This window comes from Thermobia domestica, chromosome 4 (genome assembly GCF_964235325.1).
Source record: "Thermobia domestica chromosome 4, izTheDome1.hap1.1, whole genome shotgun sequence".
Taxonomy (NCBI): Eukaryota; Metazoa; Arthropoda; class Insecta; order Zygentoma; family Lepismatidae; genus Thermobia; species Thermobia domestica.
In genome coordinates this window covers 284899408-284914006 of record NC_137457.1, presented here as the reverse complement: position 1 = coordinate 284914006, position 14599 = coordinate 284899408, and the positions used below count along the sequence as shown (strand labels likewise).

Here is a 14599-nt window from a genome sequence, read left to right as displayed (position 1 = left end):
ATCTAACAAGTTATCTATAGTGTACAATAGTGCAAGTAAAGCTTGTTAGATTGTTTGCGGGATTGAATGGTAGGTAATATGGAAGTGGCATCTAATTAGCACTTCCTCTTACGTAAGATTCATTATGGACACGCTTTACGTGACTTGAATAGTCTGTAAATAACCTATCTTTGTGAAACATAATTATTTATCATTTAAAAAAAAAAATCTCAGGGCAATGGTAGTTTACGTGGAAATAAGCGAAATGTAGTTGTTAGTGTATTTTCATCATCCATACGGAAGGAAAAAAAAAAGATTAAATAACCATAATGAGCTTAGTTATCTTCAAGAGAATCGAAGTTTATGGTTTATAAGTCCATTTTTATTGTAATCGGGAAACAAAACTGGAAATTCTAGAAATTACGTAACAAATCGGTTTGTTACTGTATTAAGAAAAGTGTTGCCAGTAAAAAAATATGATAATGAGTAATGAACGTTATTATTATTTTTTTTAAAGATATTTCTGAATAGATTTGTGTTAACAAAAGAATGTAGTCATTTATGGTTCTTGGTACTAATTGAAATACAAAGTTGTGAAAGCAGATAAAAGGTATGATAGTAATTAAAACATTAAGGGTAAATATGAAATATGTTAAAACGAATCATATGAAGGTATACAGGGTGGCCCATTTTAATTTTTCCACGGAAATATCTCGAAAACAGTCAAACATAAATGAACTCAATAAAAACTCAAACACGAAATATCATGGGACAAATCGAATGGTGATGTCGCGGTGCCCCCCCGGGCCGCTCTTCAAGAGGGCCCTGGGCCCAACTTTAAAATTTTAAATGGAAACATGGGGCGAGTGACACCTCGTTCGATAGATCTTTAAAAACCAAAAAGCGTTGTGGCAAAATAATTTTCATATCGGTCACCGTATTCAAAATGGCCGCCAGGATATCTTACCTGTATCAGATAAACGTCCAGTACCATTAATATGAAAACGGTTGAAGATAGTAACGGATGAAAAGAATAGAACTCCTATAGAAAATCACAGAGACTTTTTATCATTTCACAACTCTAAAATGTAGCAACAGAAGAGAAGATGATTAGAGTAGAAGTGCTAAAATGCAAAGGAGGAAAATTTAATTTCTAGAAAATCATTGTTCCAATGTCCCGTGAAGCGGGACGGGAAGGAACGGTAAAATTGCAAATGAGAACCTTAGTTTTTCCAAATTGTATCTACACAACAAAATTATCTGAAATGAGTTTTTATGAGAAATAGATGTCTATAATGGAAAAAAGTAGGTAAAATTTTTGTTAAATGGTACCTTCCATTTCGATTGCAGGCATTGATTTGTGCAAAAATGAATCAACTGAAATGCGAAACCAATTTATCGAACAATGCAATTTTAGAACAATGTGTACAAACGTTGGTTTTGCTAAAAAAAAAATAGTCTGCACAATATTGGTTCATTACAGTACCAGTCACTTGTACACCCAAGTCTTTCAAACAAACCATACCTATTGCAAGTAAAAGTGAGGTTCTCATTTGAGATTTTACCATTTATTCCCGCTTCACTCACGGAGGGAGATCGGAAAAATATTTTCTAAGAATTAAATTTCCTCTTTAGCATTATGTCACTTATACTTTAATAATCTTTTTCTCTGTTGGATTATTCTTGAGTCGTGGAATGATAAATATCCTCTGTGATGTCCTATAGGAGTTTTATTCTGTTCACCCGTTATTATCTTCAACCGTTTTCATATTAGTGGTACTGGACGTTTTATCTGATACAAATACCATGTCTTGGCGGTCATTTTGAAAACGGAGACCCATATGAAACATCTTTTGCCACAACGCTGTTTAGTGTATGAAGATCTATCGAACGAGGTATCACTTGACCTATATTCTCGACCTATTTTTTTTAATTTTTAAGTTGGGCCTGGACCCCCATAAAAGGCGGCCCTGGGGGACACCATGACAACATCATTCGATTTGCCCCATGGCTTTCCCATTTGAGTTTTTGTTTGGTTCATTTATGTTGAACCGTTTTCATACTAATGATACTGGACGTTTATCTAATACAGGTAAGATATCCTGGCGGCCATTTTGAATATAGTGAGCGATATGAAAAATCTTTTGCCACAACGCTTTTTCAGTTTTTAAAGATCTATCGAACGGTGTGTCACTCGCCCCATGTTTCCATTTAAAAATTTAAAGTTGGACCCCGGCCCCCCTTGAAGAGCGGCCCTGGGGGCACAGTGACAGCACCATTCGATTTGCCCAATGGTATTTGCTATTTGAGTTTTTGTTCAGTTCATTTATGTTCAACCGTTTTCGAGATAGTATTTCCATGGAAAGATTAAAATGGGCCACCTGTATGTCTCCCTCCAGTGGCGAAGCCAACTTTAATTTCTTGAGGGTGGGGAGCGAAAGGGTAGAAACATTTTGGGGGGAAGCTACGAGAAGGCACGCGTCCCAACAAATGATTAGTGCTCTCCAAGTGCTTGATATGTTTTATGTCAGTGCTTGATATCTTAGTTTATGAATATCGCTCATCGATCGGACCTAGTTTTCATCATTTCGGGTCTAAAGTGGGGGGAAATTTTAAGGAAACGGGGAGGGCGTGTACCAAAGAACCAAAACATAAATAAAAAAGACTTTTAACCTGATCTCAACATTATTCATTGATACTTACACTAGACGTGGTTTGACTGACAAAAGCTTTTAGAACAAATTCTGTAAGTCTTACATCAGAACATATTATATTCTGAATTAAATCGTATATTTTGTTCAGCTGTCCTTTCGAATCTCACAAGGCTAAACTGAACATATAAAAGTGACTCAAAAAAGTATTTACCGCCTCGCTTAGCCTAGCCGGCATAACCGTAGGACGTAAAGCTTAAAAATTTCTTTTCATTCTCGAAAAAGTATTCGTACAGTTACTATTTTTAAAGAATGAACGACTGTTTACGATTGTTTAACGACTAAATTAAGTTGGGATAATATATGTAATATATATGAACATTATGCATTTATGTCCACACTATCTTGCACCATTAGTTCACTAGTTGCGCCACCTATTCAGTGTAATTTACTGGTTTCACGTCTTACTCCTCTCGGGAAAAGGTTTCGTACACCGTAGTTTTGTTCATAATAAAAATATCTGCTGGGCACTGTCATTGTGCTGCCAAAATGTCTTGAGCAGTGGTAAAAATGCGAACTAAAGCTCACACACTCACGCGTTGAGCCAATAAGGGTTCAGCTGTTGCTAAACGAGAAAAAGCGAGTGGAATTCCTTCAGCCGATAGCAGCGCTTGCAACGGAAGATTAGGGATCAAGTCAATGTGGCATTAGTATAGTGTGATTACACTTGCATTGGTGCGTCAGAGTGTTGCTGACATAAGTATCAACCTATCTGTCGGTCTCCGTTCACCACAAACATTTAGAAAAAGGTAAGATGGGGCACAAAGGAAAAGAAACAACGGAGAATGAAATAAAAAAAAATATTATCAGGGTTCACAATTAGACTAAATCGATATCTGAAATATCTGAAATCATGGAACGACTTCTCTCAATGATGCAGTTGATATTAGATAGATCCAGCATTACGAAGTCAATTAAAAACGAATGTCGGAGTGATCGCCCAGAAGAACTATCAAATAGATACAAGAACATAATATTTCATACTATCAAACTTAATCCAAATGTAAGTGCTTCTCATGTAGCAAATGAGCTGGAAAGACGACGAGTAAATGTATTATTGGCTAAACTGAGGAATGCTTTGAAAATAACATGCTGTAATTCCCGTATCTCAAGAAACAAAACTTGGGGGATTATATAACAGTAATCGCAAGAAACGCCTAGAATTCGCCTTAAGGACGTAAATATGCCTCTTGACATTTGAAACAAAGTTATTTTCATTGACGAGAGTTAAGTACAACTTGTTTGGGTCAAATGGGAGAATAACTATGCGAAGAATGAAGATAACAGAGATCGATTCCAAAAATCGACTCCCATAGTGAAATACGCTGGAAGATCTATGCTTGTTTGGCTGCCAATGAGCGCTATTGGGGTGGTAATTTGTGTTTTGTAGAAGGAACGATGAACCAAAAGAACTATTTCAATATTTTAAATGGCAATCTTCGGGAAAGAGCTGCAAAAATGGATCCTAATAGGGACTTCTTATAATTGTACGATAAGGATCCAAAACATACCACACATAATACTAAGATGTGGATACTAATAATGTACCGAAAGAAGTTTACACACACACGTAGTGACCAGACATCACCTTGAAAGTATGTGAAACACGAGGCTTCTGTAGTGTAGAAAATTTGTCAGAGCTTGTGAAATTTGTGAAAGAAGGAAAAGTACACGAAGGTTTATTGGGTACTTTTCAATTGCCGGATTCATCATCTAAAGGTATACATTTAAAAAAATAGTCTTTGAAACTTGCAAAAGAAGGATTTCGAAAAAAAGAAATAATTTATCAGTGTTATGACGGTGCTAATGTGATGCCAGGATGTAATGGAGATGTGCACAAGCCATTAGGGAAAGAGCTTTTAAGAAATCCTTATATTGCTAATTGCTATAATCATCAATTTCATATTGCAATAATTCATACTTGCTCAGCGATCCCTAATGTGAAAGAGTATTTTGAATTAGTCAAGTTGCTCTACAGTTTTTTCTTTTGTTTTTTTTAACATCGAGTGTCACAGTTGTACAAAGGTCAAAGGCTTAAGAGGTTGATGGCCACTTGGAAACAGTGAAAACTATTCAAGACAATTTTCATGATATATACCTGTTCTGGAGTTTTTTTCACAAGAGGAACTAGATCATGTAGATAGTAAGTTGAAACTACATGACATTATTCTGTGTTGATCATCTGTTGCAGCAACATGTCTATCAGTACTTGTTCCTCAACTATGAATACTAAGAAAAGGTACTTGTTAAATGTTGAATATGGACTTAAGGAATGTTTCATTACTGCTCTAATGTTACAAATCCTATCAACATTTGAGCCAGCTAACAATAGCAAAGGAGGTGTTCAAATTTATCCCGATGTTTCTCAAACGCCGCAACAACTCCAGCTACGTGAATGCTCACATTTTTCATTCTAGAATATGGCTTCATTATGCGGAAAAATCTGGACGGTAGGGTGCATATGGTCCCCTAAATACGTTACCTAATCACGCGCAATAACGTGATTCTTAACCGTCAGCACAGAACCCACTGAACATCTTAATGGTGAGGCCCACAGCATCATATAGCAGCAATCATGTTTCACGGTTGAGCAAAGACACTGTGGATCATACTCTACTTTGGATGTCCGCCACACATAAACGCGGTCTATGATTTAAAATAACATAAACAATAGCTCATTCGACCATATGAGACTTTTCCAGTCACCATCGGCCTATGTTGCATTTTCACGACACCACTGACGTCGTAATAAAGCGTTATAGTTCCTTATCAGCAGTTTCGCCCGTTCACCAACTTCGTATATCCATGTCTTGTTACTCGAGGCGGATTGTGATTATCGACATAAGTTGTGGGACGTGCCTTGGACACCTTGGACATTGTCTCTCCCTGCACACTCAACACACTTGCTACTTTCGTTAAGGACGCGCCACATATAAACGAGCGCCAACAATTTTCTTTCTTTGCCCAACTTATACTATTACCGTCTGCTCAGTTCACTGCACATTGCTGTTCTACTGCTCCTCACGTAGTACTGAGTTTCCCTCAAACACTACTGTCAACGTTCGCCGCATGACCGTTGTCCACCCAGACATCTAACGGGTTTCCAATTCTAGGTGTTTCTATTTAATAGATAGGGATCTCTATATGACAATTATTAGTATCCCATGAGGATTTTCTGCCTATGCCATTGGGAAGAGATTAAATTACTTTACTGATTTATTGAAACCAGAAGTATAGTTCTACCACTTCCGGCTCTTACATTAGATTCTCATAATTTAGAAATCGATTGTAGTTTCACGTTCTGAAACGAAATTCATTTTGTTTATTTGGATGTTTTTAAGACTAATACTGACGTAGGCCTACTATAAAGGTAACCAAGAAAGTTCTGTCGCTTTTTGTGGAGGTCTGTGTTCAATTGGCCCTCACACCGTGAGTTGAATGCGAATGGATATAAGGCGAAGGTCAGTTGTTGTTGTGGGTATATCCAACATACTACCCGGTTGTGGCAGTTCGGTTACACCGTAAACTTGCGTAAGGACAGAGGACACCGTGAACATAAGACCTCCACAGAGCGTTATAAGGGCGTATATACTATACAAGTTCGAACTAGTATCAAATGCCGCTGCAGCGGGACGGAAGATATACCAGGCCTTTGGTGAGGGTGTCGTGACTACACGGATAGTGCAGCGGTCGTTTAACAAGTTTAAGGACGGTGACGAAACACTCGAAGACGCACTACGTGGCGGAAGACCTACACATGTATTCTTATACAAAATAAAGATCTTCAAGCAGCAATTGAGGCGAACAGTGGTCAGAAATATGAGGAACTGGGACTACAATTTAGTGTGAGTGGAGAAACCATTCGGCAGCACCTCCATCGACTTGGGAAGCACTACAAGTTGGGTCGATGGGTCCAACATGATTTGACTCCGAGCCAGAAGGCAACGCGAGCAGACACTTGTATTTCTTTGCTGTCTCGTCTGAGAAAGGAACCATTTCTGGAGAGAGTGTTGACATGTGATGAGAAGCAGGTCCTATACGAAGCTCCACGGCACCGTCATCATTGGTTAGCATCCATGAACCGGTTCCAAAACAACAGAAACCAGCACTGCACCAGAAGAAGGTTCTAATGTGTGTTTTGGTGGACTACCCACGGCATCGCGCGGTTACCAGCTGATCATAGCATCAATGCAACTGTGAGCCGTGTTCAATAAAAACTCAAAACTGGAGCCAGCACTTCTGAATCGCGAAGGGGTTCTCCTGTTACAGAACAACGCTAAGCTCCACTTGGCTAGGATGACCCGGGACACCATTATACGCCTTGGATTGGAAACACTATTGCATCCGCCATACTTCTCGGACCATTGCACCGTTCAATTATTACCTGTTCCATTCTTTGGACAATTACCTTAGAGGACGCCAGTTCAAATCCCTAGTAGAGGTGCAAAATGCACTTAATACATTCTTCACTTCATGGCCCACCAAGTTCTACCGCGATGGAATCCATAGCCTTTCAGAGGGTCGTCGATGCTGATGGGGACTATTTTTGATCTTCCAGGTACGTATTAGGTGACATATCGATGTTAGAAGGTGGTGGATGAAAAAGCGACAGAACTTTCTTGGTTACCTTTATAGAATTTGTTAGGCAGTGAATGAGAGCAAGGGCGTCATTTGGAGAGGGCAAGGGGCAAAAGCCCCCTGAGTTTCAAAAATATGTTATTTTAATAAATTATGTAGAAATATACCAATATAAAACGTGACATTCTTATATCCATGGACAACCTGGCCCCCTTCCCTTGGCAAGATTTGAAATGACACTACTGAACAAGAGTCAAGAAACATTTGTTAAACCTTCTACGAGTTTTAGCTTTCATTACTCTTTCTATGTGAAAATAAAACAAAATTATGTTTAGTTTTTCATGCTCAAAAATTTATAATAGCTGTATTATTTAAAATAAGTTATTATATAACGTGGGAAATTGCAAGTTATTAACAAAAAAGACAAATATGTATTTTTCCCGTAGCCTTGACTCATAACACATAATAGTATTGAGTTTATGTATTTAAAAAAAAGGAGGAAAAATTGTTATGTAAGCACGTTGTGAAAGAAATGTGATCTTGACATTGGTTAAATTAGAGAGGAGCAAGAACATAGCTGTTATGATTTTTTTTTATCTTTTTGTTGTATTTTCATGGTAAGTTTATATAAAACAAAGAGTTTCTTTGTGTGAGTGTGTTAGGACATCCAATACCGTTTTCGTAAGATGATCCGTAGTAGTAAATGATCGGAAGCTGATTGAAGCATCATATACAGGGTGTTTCAAAACAACACCAATAACGTTAGGTTTATGATTCCTGACACCAAGATAAGACGAAAGGTATAGAGGAACCTGGGTGCAGAAATCCTTCATTTCGGAATTGTAGTCTGCCGAAAATATGAAAAAATGAAGTCTAAAGGTACATAGCTCCAATACTATGGGAACTATCGTAGTCGGGTCAAGACTTCACGTAGGAACTAATATGTGTGCTATCCAAAAATATGTTTCAGAATTCTAAGGTACGCAACAGTTTTTTATAGAGGAAGCTTGGCTACAGGCATATAATTTGAAATATTTACCAACTCCCTCTTACCGAAGGATTCTGAAACATGGATATTTGGATAGAGCACATACTAGTTCTTAAGTGAAGCCTTGACCCGACTAAAGTAGATCCCACAGTCTGGGAGCTATGGACCTTTAAAGTTTGGTTTTTTCATGTATTCAGCAGCCTATAACTGCGAAATGAAGCATTTGTGTGTCTATACTTTGTCTTATCTTGGTGTCAGGAATCGTCATCTAAAAGTTGTCAGTGTTGTTTTAAAACACCCTATACAGAATTCATATGTAGATATGGAGTTGCCTATGCAGCAGAACAAGGATTTGTTAATTACAAGTAAAAAGAAAATCCATGACGTGTAAAGCACATGAAAAACTAGAAACAAGTCTACACATTAAAATAAAACACTTTTCGTCCTAGTTGATACAAAGAAGAAGACTTTAAAAGATTTCTTCCAAATTTGTATGGGCTCTGTATGTTTTGCAATTTATGAACTGACACATTCGTTTCGTAAAGTATCTTTGTCTGTATTAATAACGAATAAGTATCTATTATGATTTGCCCCCATAATTATGTTTTAAAACCATTTCAGCATGTTTTACATTTTAAATCATCTGTGGTCCACAAGCGTTTTAAGCCAGGTAAGACATGATTAAATGAGAGATAATTGTGCATTGAACATCCAGGGGTGCCCACAAGGGGGGGGGGCTATGACGCAAAGTGCGTCATTGAAATATTTGGGGGGGTAAAAATATGTATAAATATGTTTGAGGGAGTGTAAAAATTAATCGAAAAGAAGATTTTTTCATGAAAGAACACCTACGGGTAGACAATTAAGGGGGGGGGGTGCGTCATGGACATAAGGGGGGTGGGCACCACTGGAACATCAATGCTTGCTTTTGATATTCATGTGCCTTCGCCGTCGCCGCGACTGACAGCTTTTCGCTTTTGCACTCATAAAAACCATTTCACTTCACACTTGCTGTTCGCTGTCCTGTCGGTTTCAATTTTTAATGTTGTGTCCCAGTGTTCGAAGTGGAAAAAAAGCAGAGGCTGTATGTTTTATTACGATAAGTATTGAATCGGCATACCGGCTATCTAAATATTGAAATACAGTGAGGATAGGTTGCCTAAGAGATTGCATTTCTATTTACATAATGACTAAAATCTTCTAGAGAGCTTCTTTTTAGTTACGGAGGGGGAGGAGAGGGGAGCATGGAGAGGCTGTTATCCCTCATCAACACTAAAAAAAAAAATCATGTTGTATTGTAGAGAATTATACACGAAAATGCTCAAAAACCGAATTTTTATATTAAGAATTTCATGCGGGAAAACTTTTGGAGTGCCCACTCACAACTGACGGGTATACCAAAACTTTGGAAGATCCGTTCCCCATAGCAGACTATCCCTAAATCCGCCATGCTCAAAACACAACATTTATATCCATTAAGGCAAGAAGACACGTACACATATATATGAAAGAAAGAATTCAATATGGCACAACAAGATATAAAATAGATGAACTTCTTTCATTTTAAATACGAAAAGTAAGAAAAAATAACAAACATGTCGGTGTTGTCAACTTAGAAATTATTTCTACATAAGAAATAAAATATTTTTACATGCAGAGCTATCGCCAATTACTGTGTATAACAATGGATTTATTAAAGGTATTTGGCATCTACTCTCTAGTGGCGGTATGTGTCGATCACTGAAAAACCAGAGGCGGTATGGCATACCATCGCATGCCGTCTCACTTCGACCGCTGTTGTGTCCGCTCCGCAGTCTGCAACATCGGTAAAACAACAAGAAATTTTAGCTTCACGCTACACATATTTTTCTCCAAATCTGAAAGTTTTGACTTTTCTCCAAACCCTGAACTTCCAGTTCCAGGGAAGCTCCTATACCACTGCCACAATAACCTTCATATGAGACAGAGACTTTCAGTTTTACTCTACATCAATGAAATTCAGAAATAACTATAGACGTAGAGGATCCTTCACTCCAGTTTCAAATCCTCCACTCCCAGTTCCAGCTCAATTATTTCCAGGGGTTCATTATCGTCGTTAGTAGTCAAATTTGTCCTCCTCATCTCATCAATAATGGTCCATCACTCTCAGTTCTAAACCTTTCATGGCTTAAAGGTAAATAACATTTTTAGTCGCACAAGAGGAACAAGCTTATGGAAAATATTTAACCCCTTACCGCATGCCATGCCATATATGGCACATACCCTTTTTTTTACTTTAGCTTTTGTGTGATTTATCAAAGGCACCAAATGACTGTTTTGTCTGCTGTGTGAGATTTTGGTATCATCTGGCATGTTCTTTGTGAGTTGTAAGTGTGACATATATGAAACTTACTTATTTCTCGTCGGAATTAAGTGAAAAATCTAAAATTCAAGTTTTAATTCATTTTTCAAGTTCCCATATGAGGATTTCCGATACTGATTACCTTTTTTGCGCTAAAAGAAAAAAAATCATGCAGAAAGGGGTTAATCCGCTTCTGCCTTAGGAAACATATTTTAATAAAATAGTGTAATGATCTCTAGTTATTGGTATAACATTTTAACCCACTAACTCTCCTTATGATAGACTCTTTAATAGAAGAAACATGATAAAATCCCAGTTTGAGATAGGTACTAAGTATGTTAGAAAAATCATTTCAAAGGATCGGCCATTCTTCTACGATATGATCACAAACAATAGACAACGTCGCTGTCAATTTAGCAAAAATAATTGTAGAAAATGTCTATTTTTTTCCCTTAAAGCAGGAATTTTCATAAACGGTCCTACTTTTAATGAGAAGTCTATACACTAACTTGGCAGGCTCATGGGATTTTAAATTTCCCGAGATGCGATTCCTCACAAGATCACTTTCAGTTTTATATACTAAACGGCGTGACAAACATCTTGGCATTTGAAGGCGGTTCTCCAAGTTCCCTTTAAATGCTGCTAGCAAATGAGAGGGCAGCGGTATGGCCACGTTTATTTTGCACACATCCACGTCTATCCCCTGCCACCTGATCGCGCTGTAGTTTATCTGCTTACCCATACCCTTTACCACCCCTTTACCACTTTGCAACGTCGCGACAGAGCTTGCGTTTTATTCGTTTAGCTGAAATGCCAAGATGTTTGTCACAGGCCTTAGTGCCCAGTACCGCATCTAGGAGCTCAGCGCCCCTAAGCACTTTTGCTGTCGACGCCCCCAATAATTACACATTTCTCCACCCCCTTCATTTCTAACTTAAAAATAAAACTTAATTCAATTATGCATAACTAGTGAATTAACAATTTATTACAGTTAAATAGCACTCAGTAGATCTACAGCTACAACTACGTAACAAAAAATAACAAATGGCATACATGTTCTGAATTATTTTCATATTTCTTACGCTGTTACGTATTTATTACTGCATAAATTCGAAGTGCACGACGCTTCTATCAAATGTAAAACATTTTCTATTTACTCTTGATTCTTTTATTACCTTTTTCACATGAAAAATTAAAAAAATATTACTTGACTTTTAAATTTTGCGTCCTTCAAAAATTTTGCGCCCTAGGAACGGGCCTAGTGGGAAATGCGGCCCTGCAAGTACCCCATGTATTGCACGATTAATTCATTTCAAGAAAATATTGCTTAATACGAACCGTGAACCGAAGGAAAAGTTACTGTTTAATTTTCTCATGGCTTTTTTTCTAAATTGCGAAAAAAAATGAAATCTTTGAGTTTTACGTCCCACGGTTATGCCGGTTAGGCTAAAGGAGACGGTGATGATGAGTAATGAATGAAAATGGTAGAATGAAGAAAGTGGGAGGAAACGGGAGAACCCAGAGAAAACCCACGCACACGGTGTTTGGCCACCACAAAGTTCACTTGGCGGGGGCTGGGATCGAACCCGAGACCCCAAGCACCAGAGGTGAACGCTCTACCACTGAGCCACCGCGGCCCTGTTTTCTTTTTCTAAATTGCGTAAGCGCGTAACGTGAGATCACGTGTAACAAGGGATATCTCGTATTAGATTGTCCTTATATTTAACTAAATGTTTAATTAACAACTATTAGATACAGTGGCGTATTTAGGTGGAGGCTTCCGGGCTTAATTCCCCCGAAATTTTATTTACTAAATTAAAATAAATGAAATATCTTGCAGAATTTTCACATTTCCAGGACTAAAGTTAGCAAATCCTCCCCCCCCCCGAAACAAAATCGTAAATACGTACACTACTATTTACGAAATAAGTTAACAAACCTGAGAAGTTTATTTCATTGTTGTGTAATCTCATCATTATATTTGTTATCTATTTTCAGGTACTTCAGTTTGTTTACTTCTGCATTGCATTGCTCAACGATATACAAGAAAGCCAACCAGATACACGAAAAAGCAAAAATGGCTTACGGGGACTTCGGGATATTGTATTCACATCCCTTGCCTTCCCCACTTCAATGGTAAGTTTTTATTATTATTATTATTATTATTATTATTATTAGTAGTAGTAGTAGTAGTAGTAGTAGTAGTAGTAGTAGTAGTAGTAGTAGTAGTGGTAGTAATAGTAGTGGTCATCTTAATTAAAGACTTTGGCTCGGTGTCACCCAAGTAGTGTTAAATTTTGATATGTACCTGATGCTACTTCAACTCATCGCAATTTGGAGTAATGTTTAAATGGCAGTCGTTAAATCAACCATCTGACATGATGAGGAGTCATTTCAATAACTCACCATTAGTGTTGGTTTATATACAGTTGCCAAATACTACTTATATTTAAAAAAAAAATAACTTTTTGATCTTATTAAACGAATTATTATTTATGAGTGATTACGAGGAACGAAATATAGTCAGCGACGAAGAGGAAACAATAGATGAGAGCATTTCTACTGATATAAAAGTTGTTAGAAACTTAATACGATTACGAAACTCACGACAGATTACAGGAAATACAATATATTGTTCTTACTTTGTACAAACGTCAAATATACCAGATAAAGCTTTAATCATAAAAAATATAAATTTTCAATGTCAGTTAGTAGATACTTATGACATCCTTTGAAAGCAATGTGCAAGCTTAACTCCGTCCTTCATTTTCTATTAACAATTAATTATACTTCATCTCACAGAACTCATAACAAATCACTTCAACCATCTTGTTTTATCCGTGTTGTTTTTGATCTTGAGAAAGCATTCGACCAGATTTGGCATATAGCGCTAATTTAAAAGCTCGTTAAATTTTAGTTTCCGATGGTCTACATTCGCATCATTTATTATTTTCTTATCTGTTCCATCTCTTATAATACCATTAACGAGCAGCTGTCACATCCAATTTTTCTCGTGTGTGGTGTTCCTCAAGGTTCTGTCCTTTCTTCACTATTAAGTATACATCCTTTATGTTGCATATCTTCTACATGTACCTACTGACGTCCATCTGTTTCAATATGCTGATGATACACCCTTTCTCGCTCTTAGCGAAACTATTCACGACATCTATCTTTCATTACGACATCTATGATTTCGCCCATTGGTATTCTAAATGGAAACTCAAGATTAATATCAGAAAAACTCCAGCTATTATATTCATACCACCCTATAAAAGTAACAAAGTCTACCACAATCCATCTCTTTGGTCACTTCATGTACATAATACACGCATCATTCCAACCTGAACCGTTACATACTTAGGTCTATTATTTGATCATCATTTAACGTGGAAACAGCATTTCAATAATGTTACAACTAAAAGCTTATAACCGCCTGAACCTACTGAAACGATTAATCGGCGTAACTTTGGATCTCAAATCACATATTGTTTTCAATACATGTAAGACTTTTGTCCGCGCTATTCTCACTTATGTTTTTCCGCCTCATATATTTTCGCCTCATATCATGCACAGTGATACTATTTCACTAACAGGATTCAACACGTCTCAATTGGACAAGAGCAGCCCTAAACAGAAAATAACCGGATTTTTCTTTGTAATAGACCTTTCTGTTGTGTTGTGGTGTCAAGTGCGCTTCATATCATATTCCAGTTTCATTATGTCTGTTTATCTGCTCCTTGACTTTACTATACTTTCTCCGTCAGATTTCCCACACTTGTTATTTTGTATATGTTCCCTATTCTCTTTTCTATATCATACACTTTTTTGTATACCTATTCTCACGTCTGTACTTGGTTTATGTTCCAGCTCCACCATAAGTATGTTTATAGTCCAAAGGTCATAATGACCTTCACACTGAGATGTTAAGAAATAAAGTTCAATAAATAAATAACACATCCTGTAGCCCACTCACTAATACCTCAAACCCCATGATATTCCTCT

General features: G+C 37.3%; 1 protein-coding gene across 1 annotated transcript in view; it reads left to right on the top strand.

Annotated features, from left to right (window-relative positions):
* The window catches only part of LOC145684124 (androgen-dependent TFPI-regulating protein-like), a 74701-nt gene that overhangs the window by 45425 nt on the left and 14677 nt on the right, over positions 1-14599 (top strand). Inside the window, exon 2 of the mRNA XM_081756050.1 lies at positions 12596-12733. Coding sequence (XP_081612176.1) covers positions 12596-12733 — 138 coding nt within the window. The remainder of the gene's footprint in view (positions 1-12595; positions 12734-14599) is intronic.